At 46.4% G+C, this 22614-nt stretch overlaps 2 protein-coding genes across 8 annotated transcripts in view; both read left to right on the forward strand.

Moving 5' to 3' along the window:
* The window catches only part of Znf532 (zinc finger protein 532), a 108691-nt gene extending 98145 nt beyond the window's left edge, over positions 1 to 10546 (forward strand). For 6 of the 7 annotated variants that reach the window (XM_055622623.1, XM_055622629.1, XM_055622630.1 and 3 more), the window contains 3 exons: positions 4738 to 4850; positions 6728 to 6896; positions 8102 to 10546. In XM_055622623.1, coding sequence (XP_055478598.1) covers positions 4738 to 4850; positions 6728 to 6896; positions 8102 to 8596 — 777 coding nt within the window. In that variant the 3' untranslated portion in view covers positions 8597 to 10546. The remainder of the gene's footprint in view (positions 1 to 4737; positions 4851 to 6727; positions 6897 to 8101) is intronic. The other variant, XM_055622628.1, reaches the window with a different exon arrangement.
* Positions 10547 to 17274: 6728 nt separating this feature from the next.
* The window catches only part of LOC129688148 (O-acyltransferase like protein-like), a 47988-nt gene continuing 42648 nt past the window's right edge, over positions 17275 to 22614 (forward strand). The window contains exon 1 of the mRNA XM_055622910.1: positions 17275 to 17466. Within this exon, the coding sequence (XP_055478885.1) occupies positions 17322 to 17466 (145 nt within the window). The 5' untranslated portion in view covers positions 17275 to 17321. The remainder of the gene's footprint in view (positions 17467 to 22614) is intronic.

Here is a 22614-nt window from a genome sequence, read left to right on the forward strand (position 1 = left end):
CGTCAGCGTGACAGGTACACAAAGCAAAAGGAGAAGTATGGAAAGAGGTTCTGGGTTCTGGACAGCACTACTAAATAGGGCACACAGGAATGTGGAGAGCAGCATACCTGTTCTGTATCTTGCTTGACATGGCCTAACTCAACTGTGTCCATGTTTTTTTAATATTTATTTTAACTTTGACATATGTATGTATGTGTCTGCTGAGGCCAGAAGAGGCTGTCAGATCCTGTCAGTTGCAGGCAGTTGTGATCTGTCTGATTTGAATGCTGGCAACTGAACTCTAGACCATGGCCAGAGCAGCAAGCATTCTTAACCACTGAGCCAGTATTGTCTTGAACTCCCTCTCTTGTCTCCCAAATGCTGGAATTAGAAGTGTGAGCTGTGATGCTTAGCATTATGCAAAATATAAAATGCCCATGTAAAGCTGTACCTCAATAAACCTAACTTAAATTTTTGAGGCAATAGATCAGAAAAGTTTTACTTTGCATGTATGCTGTCTTGACATGGTTCACAAAATCTAAACCTGAAGGAATTCAGCAGAGTCTTTTACATATCCTAAGATTCTTTATAGAAGCCCCATTGTCTCCTGTCTCTTTGGTTTCCCTTTCTGTCTTGTTACCTGTGGTCAGCTGCGGTATGGAAACATTAGGAAAATTCTGGATATGAACAACTCATGACAGCATGATGGACTGTTGTACTGCCCCACCCGGAAACTGAATGGTCCTTTTGTCTGGCATGTCCTCGCACCTGCTGCCCACCATGGGTCACTCAGTGCCACTAACTGCCTTGATGATCAGACTGTAGTGCTGATGTTTAACCAACCCTCCTTTTAGTAATACCAGTGTCAGCATATGGCTGGGGTGCTGCCAGTTTTGATCAGGCAAAGGAAGGCTATAATGCAGAGGTACAAGTGCCATGAGCCCTGAGACTTGGACATACTCACAGAACTGTGAGGAGCTGTTGAATAACTGTCATCTTATTCATCTCTTACTGCGCTTAGTGTATAAATTTAATACAGGAGGACGTGTATAGCTGGCCTCTGGCTTACGGTGGTTTTTGATGGGTTTGTGGGGCTATTAAATTCACTTTCTACTTTTGGAGGATTCATTGTAAGTCAAGGATTGACTGACTGTATAGAACCACCCACACAGGCTTCAGTCCTGACCGAGCATTCAGGCATCCTTTGGGAGACTTGGAATATTCCCAGTGATAAAGTTAAGGATCCACGGGTTTGCAGGGAAGACCTACTGTGTACCTGGACCAGATCCTAAAGAGACAGGATCAGGGTTTAGAAGGTAGCTTGTGAGGGGCTGCTGCTGTGACATGGTTCTTTTCTTGGAAAGCATTCTGAGGATGGAGCTGAAGGTGTATGTCAGTGCGGCTTGGGAACAACTGGGCAACCTTTAGTCAGTTGCCATGCCGCGATTTCTTTCTTGCTGGCTGTCAAGGAGGCTTCTTGAACATTGGCGGAGCATGGGCCTTGCCTTGTTTTCATTAAATTGTAAACCCTCGTTTCCATTTAATCCTGAAAGGAGTTGTGGTCATCCCTTGTGCTAGTGGGGCATGGCTGTTACAGGAGCAGCCTCGGGAAATACTAGAGTCTCTGCCTCTTGACCGGCCTGTTCCCACACGCTCAGTTATGTGGTGCCAAGGACAATTCATGCACACTGAGCGAGCAACCTTCCAAGCGAGCCTCATCCCCAGCCTTGTGTGTCCTCCTGAAGTAGAATTCAGTTTTACATGTTTTCCTAGCCTCATAGGTTGCTGGCTCTGTGAAAATGGACTCAGCAAGACTGTTTCTCACCTTCTACCCCCTGAGGGCGTCCCCACCGACATTTCTTTATTAAGTGTTGTCTTTGATGTAAACGCACCGGTGTAATGAGGGACGTAGGAAGATCCAGTGTCCCTATCCCTGTGCTGTGTAGCTGTGCTGTCATGTGGACTTCCATCCTGAGTCTGTTATTTGACAGAGTTGTCTTTTAGAAAGTAGTCTTGTGTCTGAACTCTGAGTTGATCTGAAATCTAGGGGAGTTAGGTCTTTGGCTTTTTAACTACTGTTATTGAAACAACTATTTGGGGATTCTGTGCTTAAAGCTTTATTCTGCAGTGGATATTTGTTGTCTCTTATCTTTGGCTACATAAGTGCAGTAGGGATTACTAATTGTTTGCTCCATGTTATCAACGCTATGGTACACACTTATCCCAGAACTCAGGAAAGTGAGGCAGGAGAACCGTGTGTTTGAGACCAGTTTAGACTACATGGCAAGAGCTTGCTCAAGAAAGTTATGAGGAAAAGGAAAGCCCTTGGAGATGTCTCAGTTGCTTTTCTGGTACTGTGACAAAACTCCATGACCAAGTCAGTTTATAAAAGAAAGCATTTAACTAGGCTTATGATTTCAGGTTGTTAGAGTCCGTGATAGCAGGAGGCAGGGTCAGCTGAGAGCTCATGTCATTATCCATAATAAGGGCCAGAAAAAGGCACACTGGGAATGGCACTTGAAACCTCAGAGCCCACCCCAATGATAGCCATGTCTTCTAATCCTTACCAAACAGTTTCACCAGTGGTGAACCAAGTATTCAACCAATTATTCCAAACGGCCTGTGGAGGCCATTCTCTTTCAGACTACACAGGAGTTTGTCTCAGAGGCAAATGCTTATTACTTTATTCTCTCTTTTTCCATAAAATACTGATACTTTTAGTGTGAACATGGAGATGAGAATTCTCTCCATCTTTGTTTAGGTTCAGTTCTTCTGAACACTTATGAAACCTTTTTACTTTCTTTAAAAATCTGGGCATGACAATGAACATTTTAAACCCTAGCACTTGGGAGGCTAAAACAGGAGGATCACCATGAGTTTAGGGTCAGCCTGACCTACACAGCTTATTTCATAAACAAAGCAATCCTGTCTCCCACTGTGCTGAAGATAAGCGGAGTGAATGTCCCAGTGTTTCCACAATCCTTTACAAGGAAGGGACCATTGTGACATTAGTTCACTATTGGGGGAGGGGCTTTATTAGCTGAGTATCTGCCTGGGGCCTCGAAGAGACAGGGTGCCAGCCCTACTTTGGTTCTATAGAGCTAGATTCTCACCAGTTCAATGGGTTTGATGCTTACACCAGATGATTAAGTTTAAAAAGTATTTTCCATCGTTTGTGCTGTCAGTAGTAATGTCTCCCACATGAGAACTGACTCTAACCTGACTTAATGAAGGCTGAGCCAAATTTGGTTCCATTCTGGAGAATGACAGCCCCGAGAGTTTAATTTCCTTGTGATACAGTACTGTTTGGTTTTGGACTTCTTGATGTGTGCCATGCCCAGAACTTTCTTTTAAAGCTAAACTTGCAGTTTGCTTCAAGGGTCCTGCACGGAGGGATGTCTGCCTGGCACAGCTGTGTCCCTAGCCAGAGTGGGAAGCTTTTTTGTGTGTAGTATAGGGGTTTAACTAAGGCCTCATGCACTGGACAAACACTCGACCACTGAGCTATAGCCCCCCGCCCAGAAACTTTTAAATATGAAAAGACTTACTTTTACCAGTAGTTTAAAAGTTTTTTTTTTTTTTTTTAAGGTTTATTTATTTTGTATACATTTTTGTGCTTGGATGCTGGAAGAGGGCAGCAGATCTCATGGTAGATGGTTGTGAGCCACCATGTGGCTGCTAGGAATTAAACTCAGGATCTTTGGAAGAGCAGCCAGTGCTCAGAACCTCTCCAGCTCTCCAGCCCTTAAAAGTATTTTTATCAAATATGGTAGCTCTTATGTAAACACTCTCTCATGCATATTAAAAGGCAGTCCACTGGAAATGCCCTTCAAAGTTTTTTGTCCCCAAGCTAACCATGTGCATCATACAAAACTAGGGTTTTCTAGAAAATTTCTTTTATAGAATGAATAGTTACTTAGTTATTGAAGAGCAAAGATTTTAAATGTTTAAAATCAGCCAGTGATTTAACATTGAAAAAGGTAAAATTTTCCCATTTACAACAAATCAAGTGATGTTTTTACTTGGTAGTTATTGAAATAGTTGGTGTTTTCGTATAATGTCTACTTTTAAAATCAGTTGTTTTCTTGAGAATATATTCTGTAACAAATACCTGGATATTTGGGAGAGATAAAAAATATAAGTATTTATGGGGGTGAGAAGTGGATGACCCACGACTGCAGTTTCGATTTTTATCTAAATGTGTATGAGTGTCTTGTCGAGCAGTATGTCTGTGTATCCTGTGCATGCAGTGCCACAGAGGCTGGAAGAGGGTGGCAGATCCCCTGGAACGGGAGTTACAGGCAGTTGTGAGCCATTCTGTGGATGCTGGGAATTGAATCCTGATCCTTTTAACTGCTCAGTAGTTCTTAACCACTGAGCCATCCCTTCAGCCCTGAAACTGTATTTTTCAAAGAACATTGTAGTTTTGCTAGTTTTTACGCTGTTTTGGGGCCGCTGTAGCTCAGTGGTAGAGCAATTCCTTAACAGGCCCGTGTCTCAGCATGTATCACCAGTGCTGCAGAATACCTTGATCCAGGCATAGGGGCGCACATCTTTTAATCGCATTGCTTGGGGGGCAGAGGCAGGCGGATGGATTTCTGTGAGCTTGAGGCCAGCCTGGTCTGTAGAGTGAGTTCCAGGAAAGTCAGAGCTACATAGTGAGACCCTGTCTCTGGAAAATAATAAACAAATACATAAGTAAATCAGGTGATTTTTGCCTCCATCGTCTTAAGGGGCCCTTTCTTCTCTCCTGCACAGCAAATGAAGAAGCATCCCTGCCGCCAGTGTGACAAGTCATTCAGCTCCTCCCACAGTCTGTGCCGCCACAATCGCATCAAGCACAAAGGCATCAGGAAAGTTTACGCCTGCTCGTAAGTCGCTGTGTCTGCTGTGGACCCACAGGAAGGGATTGTGGCCCAGAAAGCCTCTCGGGTTGTGCCGTTTACTTTCGATTCCTCCTCTGCTCTGCTCTCTTATCTGTACATCTTGCCTGTATCCCACTTCAGTGTAGTCACACGTAAAGCTGGGGAGTGGCACTCCTCACACATGCCCACACTTCGTTATGTCACCAAGCGGGGCGTGTTTCTTTTAGAGCGTGGATGAGACTCCCCTCACCCAATGAGTGGACCGTGCGGCCATGTTGATTTGGGGATGCTTTACTTAGCAGAAATCTAAGAAGGGAACCCATTTATACACTTAGCTCCAGCTGGCTTACTAATACCCAAAAACCTTGTGAGGGAGCCAACAAGATGCTTTAGTAAGTCAGAGTGCTTGCTTCATAGGCCTGAAAATGCCAAGTTTAATCCCCATGGCCCACTTAAGAAGAGAACTGACTTCTCAGGGCTGTCCCGGCCCTACACACATACCGTGCTTTGCATAAGCACTGTGCACACACAGATAGGAGGACGAACACACACACACACACACACACACACACACACACACACTCAGAGGAAAAGAGAACACACCTTTCATGCTTGAGCATTTGCTGTAAGGCTGGTTCTTGCTACCACCTCACAGATGGTCTCTAATGTGAAGTCATCAGCATGTGGGGACTGTCATTAAGAAATCCCCAGATCTGGGGCTGGAGAGATGGCTCCATGGTTAAGAGCACCGTCTGCTCCTTCAAAGGACCCAGGTTCAATTCCCAGCATCCACATAGCAGCTCAGGAGTGTTAACACCAATTCCAAGGGATCTCACACCTTCACACTAATGCACATAAAATTAAATAATAAATCATTAAAAATAATCCCCAGATCCCTTTTCAAGGTAACAGAGATGTGGTTGTAAAGACAGGAGATGCTATCACCCTTCACAATGCAGCAGGGTTTATGTTTGTTTGGTTTTTTTAAAGACAGGTTCTCACTCTTTACCTAAGTTGGTCTTGAACTCATAATCCTTCTGCCCCCTCTTCCTACGTTTAGAATTACAGGCATGTACCAGCAGACTGGAATGTTTCAGTGCTGTTCCTGAGGTCTGACATAGAATATCTATAGTCACTACAGTCATTAACCTGTTTAAACATGTTTTTGGACTGTTTTAGAAAAATAGTGAATTAAAGCCTTTCTAGGAAATCACTTTTGTAGCATACAAAACTGCAGTAACTTACCTCGCTAATGAATGAATAAACATATCGAGGTACAAGCACAGGTTGTATTTGTGCTTTGAAGACTCTAGGCTAACATTCTGTCTTGACATTCAGAAGGGGCCATCTGCAGCCCGAGGCACACCTCATGTAAATTCCAAGGGCTGCTCTGAGTAGGTGTAAAGAAAACTCAGAAGATTCGATAGTCCCCAGTTTCCTTTTTTTTTTTTTTTTTTTAAAAGATTGAGGCCATCTAGAATTACAATTAAATAATGCTTAGGCAAACATAGACAAATACTCCACCTGAACCACAGTCAGCTGAGCAAGGGCTGGAGAGATGGTGCAGCAGCTAAGAGCGCATGCTCTCTCCCTCTGCCACCTGTAACTCCAGCTCCAGGCTGTACCCGTTACATGTGCACATACACAGGAGGGTTTTTTTGTTTTGTTTTGTTTTGTTTTTTTCAACAGCATTTTAAAAAGCCTAGGAGTAGGACCTTTTCACAATAGGGAGTGGAAGCCACAGCAGCCTGTTTACTTCATTTGGAGGCCCCAGTGTTGGTTCTGCCTATCTGAGCCTCTCGCACGCGCTGCCATCCACACCCCCCTGCAGTGAGCAGTGGCCCTCGGCAGCTATAGTTCCCCTCTCTGTCTTGTGCTCACAGACACTGCCCAGACTCCCGGCGGACCTTCACAAAGCGGCTGCTGTTGGAGAAGCACATACAGCTGATGCATGGGATCAAGGATCCTGACGTCAAAGAACTGACTGACACCACCAATGAGGAGGAGGAGGAGGAGGAGGAGGACGACGTGGAGGTAAAGGAAGACGCCAAGGTCAGACATCTCAGCTCTGTTCCTTTGCGGTCCCCAGACCAGCGTGTGTGCCCTGTTCATTCTCATCGACATTTTGTGGAGGTCAAGGACTACAGCAATCTCCTTGCAGCTCTTCCCTGCTCCCAGCTGCTCCCCAAAAGTGGCCTTTCCAAAGTAGCTCTTCATCTGACTCATGAAATTGTACCTTGACTTAGGAAAGTCATCTCTCTGTTAAAGAAATGTATTAAGCCAGGTGCTGTTCACTGGCTGCGGCCACAGTGGCAGGTGGGAAAAGGAACTCCTTCCTTCTCTTTGGAACAGTTGAGATCAGATCCCATGCCCATGCCATGTTCTTCTCTGTCTGGGTAGTGAGCCTCAGTCAGCTGACAGTGTGTGGAGGAGCCTCATGCACAAGGCACTGAGTGCTCTGTTTGTTGTTGGAGCAGTTTTAGCGCTGGCTTTGGTGTCATGGTTAACCCAGAAGAGGCTAACACCGTTTCTCAGGGCACACATTAGCAGTTAATCATTGAGCATGCGCCTCATGGGATAGTCAGGAGGGTGTGGCATTAGGATGGGTCTTCCCCACAGGAAGTTCAGTGTATGCAGAGGTAGCCGCAGGTGTAGGCCACCAGAGCGGTGCCCTCATACAGAGGGTACAGAAGAACAGAGACATTTGGGACTTAGAAAGCTAGGGAGGAAAGGGAGCTCCAGAGGGGACATGGTATGACAGGGAGGACCAGGAGCCCAGTTGCCAGGAGCAGGTGCTGGGCCATCTCCTCTAGTCATAGTGAAAGCATTTGCCCCCGTCCTCTCCCGTGAAGTGCTCTTCTCGACCTCCCTTGGCCTAAGTGTGCCGTACTTCCTGTCTTAAGTCTGACCTGTCATCCTCTGAGCACACAGGCCTTGCTGCCGCCTGGGCTTTCACACTCAGCTTCTGTTACCTGAACCGGACTCACTTACTACCTGTTGTAATGGCACTCCATGACCATGCCATTATCGTGACCCTCCCAGTGACTTCCCAGGTGGACCTTCTCCATGCCCACGCTTTTTCTTCTGAAGGCCTGGGGTGGCTGGAAACAGAAATGCTTCTGGTTTGATGGTACAGTGTGAATTCACACCATTGAGCCCCCGTCCCACGGCAGACTCAGCATTATTTGTCAGACATAGAGCCCACCATCTTCTGTTGCATCATTTTAATTTTTGGTCTTGGTTTCCTCCCAACAAAGGTTCCCAGTCCCAAGCGGAAGTTGGAAGAACCGGTTTTAGAGTTCAGGCCTCCCAGAGGAGCCATCACCCAGCCACTGAAGAAACTGAAAATCAACGTCTTCAAGGTTCACAAGTGTGCCGTGTGTGGCTTCACCACCGAGAACCTGCTGCAGTTCCACGAACACATCCCGCAGCACAAGTCGGACGGCTCCTCCTACCAGTGCCGGGAGTGCGGCCTCTGCTACACGTCCCACGTCTCCCTGTCCAGGCACCTCTTCATCGTGCACAAGCTGAAGGAGCCTCAGCCCGTGTCCAAGCAGAACGGGGCCGGGGAAGACAGCCAGCAGGAGAACAAGCCGAGCCCCGAGGACGAGGCTGCGGAGGGCGCAGCGTCAGACAGGAAGTGCAAAGTGTGCGCCAAGACTTTTGAAACGGAAGCTGCCTTAAACACACACATGAGGACACACGGCATGGCCTTCATCAAATCCAAAAGAATGAGTTCAGCTGAAAAATAGCCACAGAGCTTCCACGAGAAATACCCCAACCCTCATAGGAATTGAAAACAAGACTTTTTTTGTTACCAAAAGTTTGCAGTATAACAGAGTGAACGGTACTGTCTCGGCTGTCGCAATACGTTCTCTGTCCCGTCCCCTCACCTCTTCGGGTGGATCCCTCCCCATAAGTATTAAGGCAGTATTTGAGTTTTAAAGAGTTTGTATATATTTAAATAACTTTTTATACTCTTTGTTACATGTTTGTATCAGTATTTGGTGGAAAATGTTTTGAGGTTTTTTTTGTGTGTGTATGTGTGTTAGGATTTTCCTTTTTTGTAACTGTTTGTTTAAAACGGAGTTCTTAGTACCAGGGGCAGTTCCTGAATTCAAACCAACCATTTTGTATGTTATGAATTTGAATGAGTTGAGTAATTATAGGCTAACAAGCCTTTTTTAGTGTTTTTAATTTCTAGAACTCACCACATAAACTGTAGGTGATTGCGGGTCTCACACTAGCAACTTTTAAGTGTCTTAGCACCACACTCAGCGTGCCTGCTCCTAGCAACTGAGGGCTTCAAGGACAAGAGCACCCGGGGTGAGGGCCTGGCCTGAGCCATGCCAGACAGCTTCCAAAACAGCCTTGCAGACCCCTTCTTCCTCCAAAGTGGGTAGAGAGGCCAGGAACCCTGTAGGGCAAATGGGAGAGTGAAGAAGAAGGGATCCATAAAGGGGAGAAAATGGAGCTGGTGATTTTCTGGGTAAATTCACAGGATTCACTCACGGGGCTCAAGGAGACAGGCTCAAGGAAAAGGCCGGCCTGCAATCCAAGTTGGAAGTCGTAGTTAGACCTGTAGCTCTCTAGTCAGATTTTGTCATGGAACTCCCCAACTGTTACAGAGACACATACATAAGAGTATCATCTACTTCTCTGGCTCTTGACAGGAACAGAAAGGCACGGTTGACTTGACCCTTTGCTGTCCACACGGTTGGCGTTTCCTGTTCTGGGTGCTACTGCCAAATGTTCTGGTACTTAGATGCACAGCCTCCCCACTGACCTAGCAATGCAGCAGCCTGTACTCTGCAACTGGCCATGACAAAGCTCGGGCCACCCGGCTCCTAGAGTCACTTCAGCCCCCTCACGGCCGCCTGCCTGGAGCGCTGTCCAGGTGCTCTTTGGTCACTTCCCTGTAGAGTTCTCTGGGAAAGCGGTATATTTTGGTTGTTGTTGGGTGTTTTCTGTTGCATTTGAGATCTTGTATTTATCTACCGGTATGTTTTGTACTTCTTTGTTTGTTTGTTTCGTTTTTCCTAAGCGAAGAAATTAATTTGTGTACATAGATACTTGCATGCTAGACTGTAGTCAGCGTTCAGTTCTTGAAAGGTCTTGCTGCTGTTGGGTGTGTGCACTGCATCCATCGTGACTGTATCCAACCCATTTCACATGTAAATAGACAAGAAACATCGGGCTCTTGAGCTTCTTCAAGAGAGTTATTGGTGGGTCTTTGACATCATGAGATTTGGGAAGTGACTCATTACCAGGACAGGCTACAGAATCTCGCCGAATTCTTTTTGCTCTGAAGAACGGCTTACTCTTTCTCACCAGTGAGCAGCTGGCTACTCTGCCACTTTGTGTTGACTCCATCGGTACAATCCAAGGGTGTGAGAATACTCCTCAACTTGAAGTGTAATTGGTGTTACATGTTACATCTGTAATGCTCCCAGTTATGTTCATGGCACTTCCACATGTTCCTGCATTTGAACCTTGCAATAAGCCTGCGTGGGGTCACGCAGGTCCGCACAGCCTACAGTTGAGGAAGCTGAGCCCAGGCCCAGCTCCTCGCCTGAGCCCTCATAGCTGGTAAGTGGCTTTGCATATTAGAACCCAAATATTTTGCTCTCAACCTAGTACTCGCTCCTTGTGCTTATGTACACACTGACAAATACTCATTTATTCAATAAATAAAGTGATGTGCAAAGTACGCTAGTCAAACTTCTCTTAGGGGCACTAAGGCTTTTTAGAAACTTTTTCACTTCGAGGCTTGTGAGTGTCTGTGTGGGGGTGGCACATGGGTGGGTAGCAGCTGGTGGAGTTCCAGGTGGGTGCAAGCCAGTTACCCTGAGTGTCACTGGGAACCATACACATTTTCTCTGCACATGTAGTGGAAACTCTGAAGCACTACAAGCCATCTCTGCAGGCATGTACTACGGCTTTTATGAGATAGTGTGGAAGTGTTTCTTCTTCTAAATAACCAGAATCATTTGAATGAAGGTCTGTTAAGTACTTAGTTTTGAAGAATATAAGTTTAGCTTTTAAGAACGGCTCTTTAAAACACCCACAGGTTCAAAACAGAAATCGGGGGACTGGCGAGATGGCTCAGAAGTTAAGAGCACTGTCTGCTCTTCTAGAGGTCCTAAGTTCAAGTCCCAGCAACTACATAGTGGCTCACAACCATCTACCATGAGATCTGGTCTTGGTCTTCTGGCCTGCAGGTGTACATGCAGACTGAACAGGTGTGCATAATGAGTAAATAAAGTTATTGAAAAACAAAACAAACCTCACATCACAAAACCATCATCCAAGTGCTGTACCCTGCAGGAAAACCTGGCCAGTCAGTGCCCCTCAGTGAACTAAAGGACAGATCTTGAGGAAATTGCCCAGAATATAGCAGCAGTTAGTTGCTGAAGTTTGTGGCAGTCAGGGAAGAAGGATAAACTGAGAGGATCAAATGTTGGCTTGGTAGATATCCAGATAGGGGACTAGGTCCTGGAAAAGACAGAATGGAGCATTCTTCACCATTACCTCGTGCACACTGAGTTACCGCAGAGTGCTGGCCAAGAATCCATGTTGGCCACTCAGCCCACCCATCATTCATTAGTTACCAGATGCTAAGTGTATTTGAGAGGGAAGGTAAATTCTGAGTTTGGTTTTTGTTCTTTGTTTCTGTTTTTTTCCAGTGTCCACTGTGAGTTGACTGAGAGAGGTGTGGCTCTCTAACACCTGACCCAGTTTTCCCACTGGCACAAAAACTGAGAGGACGTGCAATTAAATGCGCTGGCTAGAAGTAACAGTCAGGAAAAGTAGTGTGTTCCCTAATTCACTGACCAAAACTAGCCATGTGGTCTCTAGAAAGGCAGGAAGAGCCACCTTCTCATGTGCTCAGAAGGCTGAAAAACCTGTAGGCAGCACAATGACCATGACAGGAATCATTGCTGGAGCTCTGTGCCAGCTCAGTACAAGGACTGGGCATGGGTGTGGCAATAGCTGGGCAGAGACTTCTGTTAGTTGTGAGCCAAATTTCCAAGTAGGGAGGAGAAGAAGCTGAATTAGGAAGTTCAAGTTTAGGTGATTTCAGTATTTTTCCTGGAGACCGGTTAAATATTAAGAGAAGAGCTTGAGTTTTAGATACATAGTTAAGGCAGACTGGTGAAACAAACCAGTAACAGCACCAACAATACCCAAGGAAGAATAGCAGTAAAATGATACCAGACAGGAGAAAGAAAAATGTAGGCTTGGTCGACATGGTCACAGTTTCAGCAGATTTTTCCCTTCCACAGTATGAAGTTTGAAGAAGATTCTATGCTTCCTGACATGGCTTTGGCGGCTTCTTTGGGCTTGTGTGGTCTCAGGATCTGACCAACAGTGAAACTTCTACTTGACAACTTGGGGCAGCTGGTATGAACATAAAATAATACTAATAGGCTCGTGCTGTGAGCACATAAAAAATTCCTGGAAGGGGAGATGATGTGCTGCAGAACTCACTATGACTTGTAGGTCTCATAACTCAAGTAGATGGTCTGGTAATATACAGTGGGCCAGAGGCATGGGGTTTCTTGAGCTGTGATGCAGGTTTTGAACCTCAGATCTTCTGGTAAAACGTTGGCTCCTCTTCAGGCAGAGTTCAACCCTCCTTCCCCCTTAAGTGACCTTTGACCCCCACTCTGAGCCTCACATCATTACAAGTCCATTGTAAGCATATGGGTATGACTGCGTAAGCTATAGATGCACAAAACTTGAGTAGGGATTAAAGCCACCACAAGAGAAAACCACTAGACCACAGAGGAAGACAGCTAGAGGGAGATAGTGAAGCATAGAAGCCTCAAGCCAGAAAACAAATGTCCTGCCATAACCTCAAGTTCTTAACTATCACTGCTGCTTTGTGTGCAAATGTTCTCCAAGGAAGCGGCTGCTGAGTGGCTTTTTTAAAAGCCCCACTTTATGCTGCCCATAGGAGAATCACCATTGCAGGCACACAAAGGCTGGAAGTGATAGCTGACCATGCAGGAGAAATGTGAGAGGGGTGAGGTACTGCAAGAAAATAGACTAAGTGGAAAACTAAAGAGACAGGGACCCTTCATAATGAAAAAGTCAGTTCCTCGACAGCTTGTACCAATTATAAATGTAAATGCACCCAACAGTGAGGCCCCTACATATATTAATAGGTTTGGTGGAAAAGATAATACAAACACAGCAGGGGACTTTAGTGCCCCTACAGTCAACAAGGGCCATTCCCAGACCAAGCGATTAGGGAGAGGTTGGATTTTAATTACACTTTGGACCAAATGGACCTAAAAAAAGATGGACGTCTACATTCCATCCATTCTTCATTCCATCCAGCACGAAGAGGAAACATCCTTTGCAAATATGCAGGAGCCATTCTCCAGCTACTATAGTAGCTCTAGAACAAGCGTGAACAAGTCTGAACAAGTTTAGCATCGAGTGTCCTTCCTGACCTCAACATAGACAGTAGTAGCCAGCATGTGTTGTACCCTGTAGGCTTATGATGGACCAAAGTATTATATCACCAGGTTTGTCCTGGAATTGTAGGACTCCCCTGCCCTAAGTAGCTATTTTTTCCTTGGGGAAATAGAACAGTGCTTCCCAGAAAAAAACATTCTTGTCCAGCTTCTAAAGTCCGCCTGTGAGACTAGCTCTGAGTCACGACGCTCGCTACCCTGTTTATGTTGCTCGAGATGTTTAGAGGAGCCGTGATCCAGCTTGCTGTCTCTGCAACAAGCTGCTTATCTCGGGGCTTTCCTCACAGACCTGGGGTGCACTGCCATGCCACATCGGTCTCTAGACACAAGCACAACCGCCACGTTTACATGACTACGTGGGGAAACGCTGTGTTTAGAGCCCCCCCTCCCCATGACAGACATTCCTCTCCGTTCCGGAAACTGTAGGCTTAGTTCGAGCTATTCTCTGTCATGTCATGTCCGGCTTAATCAGAGCAGTTATTTCTGAGGGTATCTACCGTGTGTGACTGAGAACAGGGCGGGTGCAGACATGCTGATTGGGTGAGATGGGTGAGAACCAGTTAGGCAGAGCTGCACTAGGGAGCCCGGATCTTGGCGGGAAGCGGATGTGATCTACTCCTGCGGCCCTCATCCTCCTGCTTTAAGTCTCCTGTAGAATGGGGGGTGGGTATTTTAACCATATTCCTGCTGGCGGCCGTGGCTGTGGTGGCTGCCCCTGTTTGTTCAGAGGGCAAGAGGCTGGCCAGCTTTAAGGGAGCCCCGGGCTGAGGCTGGAGAGACCGCTCAGTTGTTAAAAGAGAGTTTGCTCTCAGAGAGGACTTGAGTTTGGCTTCCAGCACCATATGTTGGGTGGCTTGAACACACCAGCTCCAGGGGACCTGACATGCTCTCCTGATCTCCATGGGCACCTGCGCTCCCATGCACATAGTCACACACACACACACACACACACACACACACACACACACACACACACAAACACACCACACAAGTAAGTATATTTAAAGTAAAGATATATTCTTAGTGGTATCTTCGGAGACATCTTGGATGCCCACACGGTGGCACACTGAAGCGTAAATTCTGCTGCCCTCTGAATAAGACACCCACCAGCCAACAGGCTGATGCTGGCTATTTTAGAAGAGACTCTTCAGGAGAACTGGAAATGAAATTGATCCCCGTCTCCTTCCCCCACATCCTGTCACTGGAAGGGACTCATCTCCCACTGCTTCCTCCCTGCTTTGCATACATTCCTTCCATTCCCATCCCACAAGCTTAATGCACTTCCACGGTTATTTTCAGGAAAGCTTTCCATATCTTTCTGTTTAGCTCAGAAGAGCTCTGCTACAGGAACCTTTGCCATTTCCCTTGCTAAAAATGCGAGCCTGCCAGAGGGCGGTTGTGTTGCACACACACTTGAAATCCCAGCCCTTGAGACAGGAGGATCATGAATACGAGGCTATTCTGGGCCATTTAGCAAGATCTTGTTTTGAAGAATGGATTTATGAATAAATGAATGAATGAATGAATGAATGAATGAACAAAACATGCCGGCCAGCTGCCCACACACCTGTTACACTAGCCTTCCTTCTTTGTGTTCTGTTATTTTTCTCCCCCACATCACCCCTGCCTGACACTAGCTGTCTGTTTGCTAACTGTCTGTCACAATCTGGATGAGCCCTCTCAGCCTTTCCACAGCTCTGCTTGCTCCCTCATACAAAGACCCATTTCCTCCCACGTCCCCACCCCAGAGCAGTGGAGACCAGCTACACTCTCTACCACAGTATTAACGTGTACTTTTGTCAGCAAGGATAGATCTTTGTTTTCCCCAACCCGCTGCCGAATACCGAGGCCTCCTGGCCTTTCTTTCATTTTGCACAGCCAGCTCTAGAAGGAAATGACCTTGGCATTCAGAACATCGGTCAGCTGATGGCTGCCACGTCAGGAAATGTTGCATGCCTGTTGGCAGGAAAGGAAGGCAATATTTATTTTCCTGTCCTAATTTTGTGCCCAGAGCTGTGTTTTGCATAAATCAGGGACCTAAAATATCCTTGTGAAACGACTGAACTCCCTTAAACTTTGACTAGTCATGATTTTATTTTCTTAGGGGTTGGGACAAACATTGGAAGGATCTTAAACTTTTAATTATCTAAAAATAAGGTTTTATTTGTTTGTTGAGACTATCTCTTGTACCTAGGCTGGCCTTGAACATCTGAGCCACTACCTCCATCTCCTCAGGGCTGGGATTCCAGACATCTCTTCAGGCCTAGTTTACATGCTGCTGGGAATTCAGCCCAGGGCGTCTTGTAGCCTCAGCTCCTGTCATTCTGGTTTTTGAGACATTTCTGTTTAATCCTTCACAAATATTCAAATTAGCTAAGCTCCCCTCCTCCTTTCAACACCCTCTTCACGTTTTGGTGTGGGGCACTGAACCTCACGACATCATTCTTACACAGAAGGCAAGCAGTCTGCCCTGGTCCCAGCCCCCTGCACACTTAAAAACAACAGCGACAAACACTAGGAAGGTGGTTAGCAACATAGAACCAGTCGGCATTGAAAACTAACGGTACTAAGATGCTTATGACTGAAGAGTTTAAATGTTTGTGTGTCCCGAGCTCTAACCTAAATCTACAGACGCCTGTGGGAGGCCAGCGATTTTTACAGATGGAGAAACTGAGCTGGCTTCTGACAGGCCTGGGTCACAGGCCTGTGTTCCCAGCTACTTGGGAGAACGAGGAAGGTGAACGGCACTCCAAGGGCAGCATGTGCACGGTGAAGCCTGACAACCGGAATCTGACCCCTGGAACCAGCAGAGGCGAGAACAGACTCTACCAAAGTTGCCTGCCGTCCTCCACATGTGTGCACACTCTGAATACACACCTCTCTCTCTCTCACACACACCCCTTTAGTTTCATTTTGTTTTTCAGACAGGACTTCACCAAGTAACCAGGGTGGCCTTGAACTCACAGATCCACCTGCCTCTGCCTGCCGGGTGCTGGCATTAAAAACATGCATCACCATGTCCAGATAGAAACACTCTACTTAATAAAAAAAGAAAAAAAAAAAAAAAAGGTAGGGATAATTGAAGACAGCTTCTGAGGCTGGTGAGAAGATTTCCCAGATAGGGTGTCCTGAGCGAACAAAGGAATCAAAGGAGGGACAGCGGAGAGAGTGTGCGCATGTCTATGTGTGTACATGGGTGCATCCTTTTGAGGCATGACCAGCAGCCCAGTGTGCTAGGAGATGCTCTCAACCTGTAGCAGAATGTGCGACAGGGTCACGTGAAGATGCAGCAGCTACCGTTTAAAGGCCGCCTTTCTGGAGTGGGACTGTAGCCCACACACTTGGTTTTCTTACAGCCTAATGAACAGTCAGCATCGCTTCCTTCCTGGGATGTGTGTTCTGAAAGTTCGTGCGTGGGTGGGCGCGCATCTGCCTGCAGCAAGAAGTCTTTCCCGTGGGCGTAGGCGGCACTCCCAGGCTGACGCTGCTTTCAGAGTCCAGTAAATCCGGTTCGAGTTGTATAGCTTTTCCTGACCGTCCCAGAGAAGCCCGGCTTTGCTCGCCATTAAGCCAATCGCTTTACAGGTTGGATTAATCATCATCCTCGGGCAAAACCCAGCCTTCGCCACTCCACGTCATCAACATGTTCTGGTTTTTAACCCAGAGAAACATTCGAGACCGTCTATCCAGCAAGAACCCGAGTCTTATTCTTGTGAGCCGGACATGTTAATCTGCATAACTAAAGGAAGCCAGGTGGCCACCGGCGCCCCTTCCGCCAGCGCCGGCTCTCTCGACAATAACAGATTGTTTATAAACTGGTTTCCATGGTTTATCTGTCCGCTTTGCAGGTGGCTGAGGAGATGCGGTTTGTCTCTTTGCTTGTTAAGGAGTGAGAGGAGCCACAGTTACCCCCAACACATTATAGACAAGGGCTTTATAAATATCAGGCTCTTTGTCTAAGAAGGGGAGGTCGGTCCTGACAGGTTGAGAAATGACCTTCGCTTGGCTAGCTTGCCTGCCCTTTATGTTACCCTTTGTTTCTCCTGCAAGAAACATTTCCCTCAAGTGCAAGCGAGATACTGAGGAATTCCTTTCTGATCTGAATTCACTGAAGCCCAAAGAATACGCTCTGAGAAGTAAGTAGGTTTCCATGTCCGGCTGGGTAGCAGAGCACAGAACAGTCAGCGGTACTTGCTAGAAGGATGCTAGACTAACCCAGGAGAATGTAAAACCGCACCAAGCAGAAAGGGAAGACAAAGCCGTGATGGGGGAAGGCTACAAAGCCAGCCTAGATGTGCTATTGTGACAAGAATTGTTCTTACGTACTGTGTACTTTTTTAATGAAATCAATGCCGCTTTCCTTTGTCTGATGCCTGGGTTTATTTCTTTTTTGAGACATTTGATCTGCTTTTGATAGTGAGATTCTAAGGTGTCTGATGGGAAGCCGCATGGGCTCAGGCGGAGCAGTGAGGCCTCCTTGTGTGGCTCCTTGTGTGGCCTCCTTGTGTGTGCTTTGTCTGGACTTCGGATAGTTGCAGTTTGGTTTTTGTGTGTTTCTCAAAATTATACACATACCTTTCTGCCAGAACAGAGGCTGAAATCAAATTAGTTTTCATGCTGCCTCTCCCAGAATGGGATTCATTGTTACTGCTGATGGCAATCTCAGGCAATAAAAATGTAAAAACTCTGAAAAGCCAGATAGGTTAACATAGCCATTTCCATTTCCATTTAGAATGCATGACCACTTTGTTCTGTATTTAAAACTACCTGTATCATAATAGAGAATAAAAACAGAATTGTGATAACTCAAAATCCCGTAACACTTGAAGCAAATCTTGTTCTGGAGAGCCTGGAATTTGATGAAATGGTGGCAAAATATAAACCCACTTTAATCAATAGATCATTCGTTTAAGTCCTATTTTGGAACTGATTGTGTTGCATAATCATACTTGGTGATAGCGGCAGAGGATGCTGCGACTGAGCCAGGCAACTGGCCAAGAGACTCCAGAAGGTGTGACAGGAGGCACAGCTTTGTGGTACGGACATGGCAGCACATGGTCACCAACAGTCACAGCCACGTGACCACTGTCGGCCCTGCAAGTTTCGCTACCCACGTGCTACCCATGTTCTGCCCGCAGCCCCTGGAACTGAAAATCTCCATTTTCATTAAAACAGAAATGTCTCAGGCAAAGGAGACAAGTCAGTTTTAAGGCCCTTTACCATGCAAGCAGGCACCTAAGTTTGATCCCCAGCACCCATGCAAGAAATGGGTGTGGTGGGGGGGGGTCTACTCTTGTACTCCCTCTGCTAGAGAGGCAAAGACTGGTAGATTCTTGGGGTCTGCTGGACTGAAAGTTTACCCTGGTCAGTGAGTCCCAGGCCAGTGAGAGACCTGTTCTCAAAACTAAGATGGCTGACTCGTGAGGGACAACACCAACGTTGACTTTTGGTCTCTATACTTAGGTATACACATCCACCTGAACCTGCTCACCCCCACGCACACAACAAGTTCTCCCAACTAAATGGTTCAAGACAGAACCGAGTAACCTATGTGAATGGATGGATGGCTGTCAGTTTGCTGCCCTGGATGGAGGTATCTCTCTCTGGTCGCTGTGTCTTGGCTCAGTTGCTCTGGTAGTTGTCTGAGACTTTAGAGCACAGATGTGCCATTGACCTTGGTTTTCATCAGGATTTTCCTGATGGACAAATGGGAACTTAAGAAGAGTGAAAAGTGAGTATTTGGGCATAAGTAATAGACACTTTTCAGAACCCTGTACAGGTACTGCTCCTTTGGGGCCCTTCAAAACCCCTCTTTATGGGAGGCGGTGTTATTGGCTTTTAGTTTGTGATGCAGGAAACAGAGTCATAGAGATGAAAAGGTTTTGTGTGAAATAAGTTGTAGAACTAGGGCTTGAGCCTATGTCATCTGACCCCAGAGCCCTTTCCCTGTCTCTGTCCACATATATATTCCTAAATACAGCCTTCTCAGTCTGCATGGTGTTACCTGTGTGTAGATTTTGAGGGCTGACCATTTGGTATTAGATAGCCGGTTGGTGTGCTTTTCCCTGGGGAAGACTATCCCCCTGTCGTGAGCACTCTCTGGTTGCCTGTAGTTCTTTTTGTACGGTTAAGACCACTTCAGCCTGTCTATTGGTAGCACCCTTTTTCATCTCATGTTTAGGCAGTCCTGTGGTTGAGAACTTACGGGTGTAGCTCCTGACAGTACCAGGAGACACAATCTCCTAGCAAACTCCCTAACCCTCGGGCTCTTACAGTCTTTCTGCCCTGCTTCCACAATGATCCCTGAGCTTTAGGTTTGGGAATCACATTGGAGATGTATCTATTGGGCCCAGGCTCCACAACTCTGCATTTTGATTAGTTTTGTGTGTGTGTGCTTTTCTCTTTTTCTTTCTTTCTTTCTTTCTTTCTTTCTTTCTTTCTTTCTTTCTTTCTTTCTTTCTTTTCTTCCTTCCTTCCTTCTTCCTTCCTTCCTTCTTCCTTTTGTAGTAGTCTCCTATTTCAAAGAGAGGTTCCTTGATGAAGGGTGAGAATTACACTTATCTGTGGGTATAAACACAAATATTTAGCATAGACTGTGTTGGTTTAGTAAGGTAGTGCTTTGTAGGTTCTCCTCCAATACCCATGACCCCCGAGCAGTCAGCTAGGTTTGCAGTTCTAGGTATGATTTCCCTCTTTCTGAGCAGGTCTTAAATCCAATTAGAGAGCTGTTGTTTGCTGCCAAGGTATGTATGCCACTACTGTACCCCGGGGGCGATCATGCCATGCTGGCTGTTATTGTGGCTCATAGGCATCATAGCTGGGTAGGACTGATTATTTTCCCCTCCCTTGGAAGATTGTATGGTGCCTTCCAGTACCGTGAAAGATAGTTTTCTGGGAGGAGGCTTTCAAATCACCAAATCTTTACTTTCGGTCATTGCCTAAAATAAGCAACCACAAAAGGAACAAGAAAAGACCAAGGCAAAATGCAGACGTAAAAAGAAATGAGAGGCACGTCTACCAATATGGGTCTAGCCAGAGAAAAGGCATCAAGAAGGAATAAACAACTGAAGTATCTGGTTATTTGTTTCAAGCAGAGTGATGGGAACACAGGTACTTCTGCTACTCTCTGCGCCTTTTATTGCATAGCCACTTTTTCAAACATCTTCTCTAATCCAAAGCACAGAGCTGGGAATGGGAATGTGTTGTGTGTGGCTGGATCACATGCCAGGGCCTGGGGGAAGAGCGTGGCAAGAGGGCCCTTGGAAGCTATGTGGAGGTGCCTGGCTAGTTTAGAACATGGAAAGTGGTGATGAGAGGGCGCACTCCTCTTCATTTCAGCAGCCTCGCGATGCCAGGCAAGCGCTCTACCTATGCTTGGGAGGCTATGTGCTTGGACTGTGTTAGAGACGGTAGCAATCGCTGCTGTGCTGCCACACTGGCCTCCTCACCTCCATGGTCGGGTCCATCACCTTGGGAGGCAGACTCAGCATGCTAGAAAGGAACTCAGCCGTTGTCACAAGTCAGGACCTGTCTCATGGACTGGACTGAAGGAACTGACGGAGCCATCGTTAAGAATACAAATTAAACTTAATGTGCTGTCTACAGCCAACACATTTTCAATATCGAAACAAAGAGAGAAAAGTGAGAAATACTCTTGTGATCAATCTGTTACCAGATTCACATGGGTTGCCCAAGTCGTAAGCAAATCATACGGTTTTGACACGTGGCTGTCCTTGATGTAGCAATCTGCAGAACTGTGGGGAAGAGTATGCCCGCCGGACGGGCGCTGTGTGGCACCGGCTGGTGAAGGCACCGTGTGGCATTTGCTATGGCAGCCCTTGCAGACCAGACACGTGCCGCATGTCCTTTGTATCAGAATAAATTATATTGTGCCTGCTTGTAAGATGTAGGTTGAATTGTGTCTTCACCAAAAATACATTTATAGTCCAGGGAGCTGGCTTAGTCAGGAAAGTGCTTTGCTTGTGAGCGCCTATGTTTATGCTTATAAGCCCAGGGCTGGGAAGTCCAAGAGAGAGATCCCTGGCCGGGGTTCACTGTCCAGCTAGGCCAGTCTATCTTTGTCTTAAACAAGGTGGACAGTGCCTGAGGTTGTCCTCTCGCATGTCCTACACACAGACATGTGAATGCTTTCACACACATGTGCACCTGAACACACATGAACATGCATGCACAAAAATGCCCTTGCTTACACTTTGTGACATGCATAACATTGAGTCTATGCTGTTGTAAACAGTCAAATAATGTAACAGTTAAACAGTGATACTAGGTTAGAATGGGTCCTGAGGTGATGATCCTTGTCCTTAAAAGAGGGAATCTGAACCCAGACACACACACAGGGAAGAGCACCATAGATGGTAGCAGTGCCAGCAACTAGTTGGCAGAGGGCTGGAACAGACTCTGATATGAGCTGACCCGGTGCCTGCTTCAGATTCTAGGAGCAGAGAATGGGTTTCTGAGCTTCAAGCTACTCTGGGTGTGGATTGTCAAGAAGGCTATAGAACACAAAGACAGAAGCTCATACAGACTACTTTGAGCTCCCAGACATGCTCTGCAGAATTAGATCCATGTGTTTTTCACCTGGAGTAGAAAATCAGAAGCCCATATATCTCTGGTGAGGAACCCAGGGCCTGAGATATAGTGGTATGTTTTCAGCCATCTCTCAAAGTCCGAGCTGGCCCATGTCCACAGCTGAGGCCTTGAGCAAAAGCTACACCACATCCACTCCCCAGGACTTCCGGCTCTGCCTCCGTTTCACTTCTCTAGATTGAGTGGGGGTAGGGAGTGGAGAGCCAGGAGTTCCCAAGCAATCTGCAGTGCTTTTCACATCTGACCTCTGATCATATCATATCATCCTCACAGCATTCCCAAACAGTTTTCCTCTAAAAAAATTTTTTTTTAACCTTGCACATCCCTGGCCTCTGCCTCAAGTCTCTTAGCTCATACTATGACAGGATGTCTAGTTTCCCGTTTTGATTGCACAGTGTCCCTGGCTTTGCCATTTATTTCCTGTGGTCATTGTTTTACCTTGTCTGTTTTACCTTGCCTCAACTCTTTCCTCAACACCAAGGCCCACAGGGAACCCTTATCAGAAGAGGCAGTTCACCGTGGACACTCCTCAGGGCAACACCAACCTGAGCTAGGATGTGGGTATCTTTTGGGAAGAAGCCTGTTGTAGTCTACCGCCGCGTGGATGTTTTTGTTGTTATATTGCTTGAATGTGTGTGTGTGTGTGTGTGTGTGTGTGTGTGTGTGTGTGTGTGTGT

Source organism: Psammomys obesus, unplaced genomic scaffold, assembly GCF_907164565.1.
Source record: "Psammomys obesus unplaced genomic scaffold, mPsaObe1.curated_primary_1811, whole genome shotgun sequence".
NCBI lineage: Eukaryota > Metazoa > Chordata > Mammalia > Rodentia > Muridae > Psammomys > Psammomys obesus.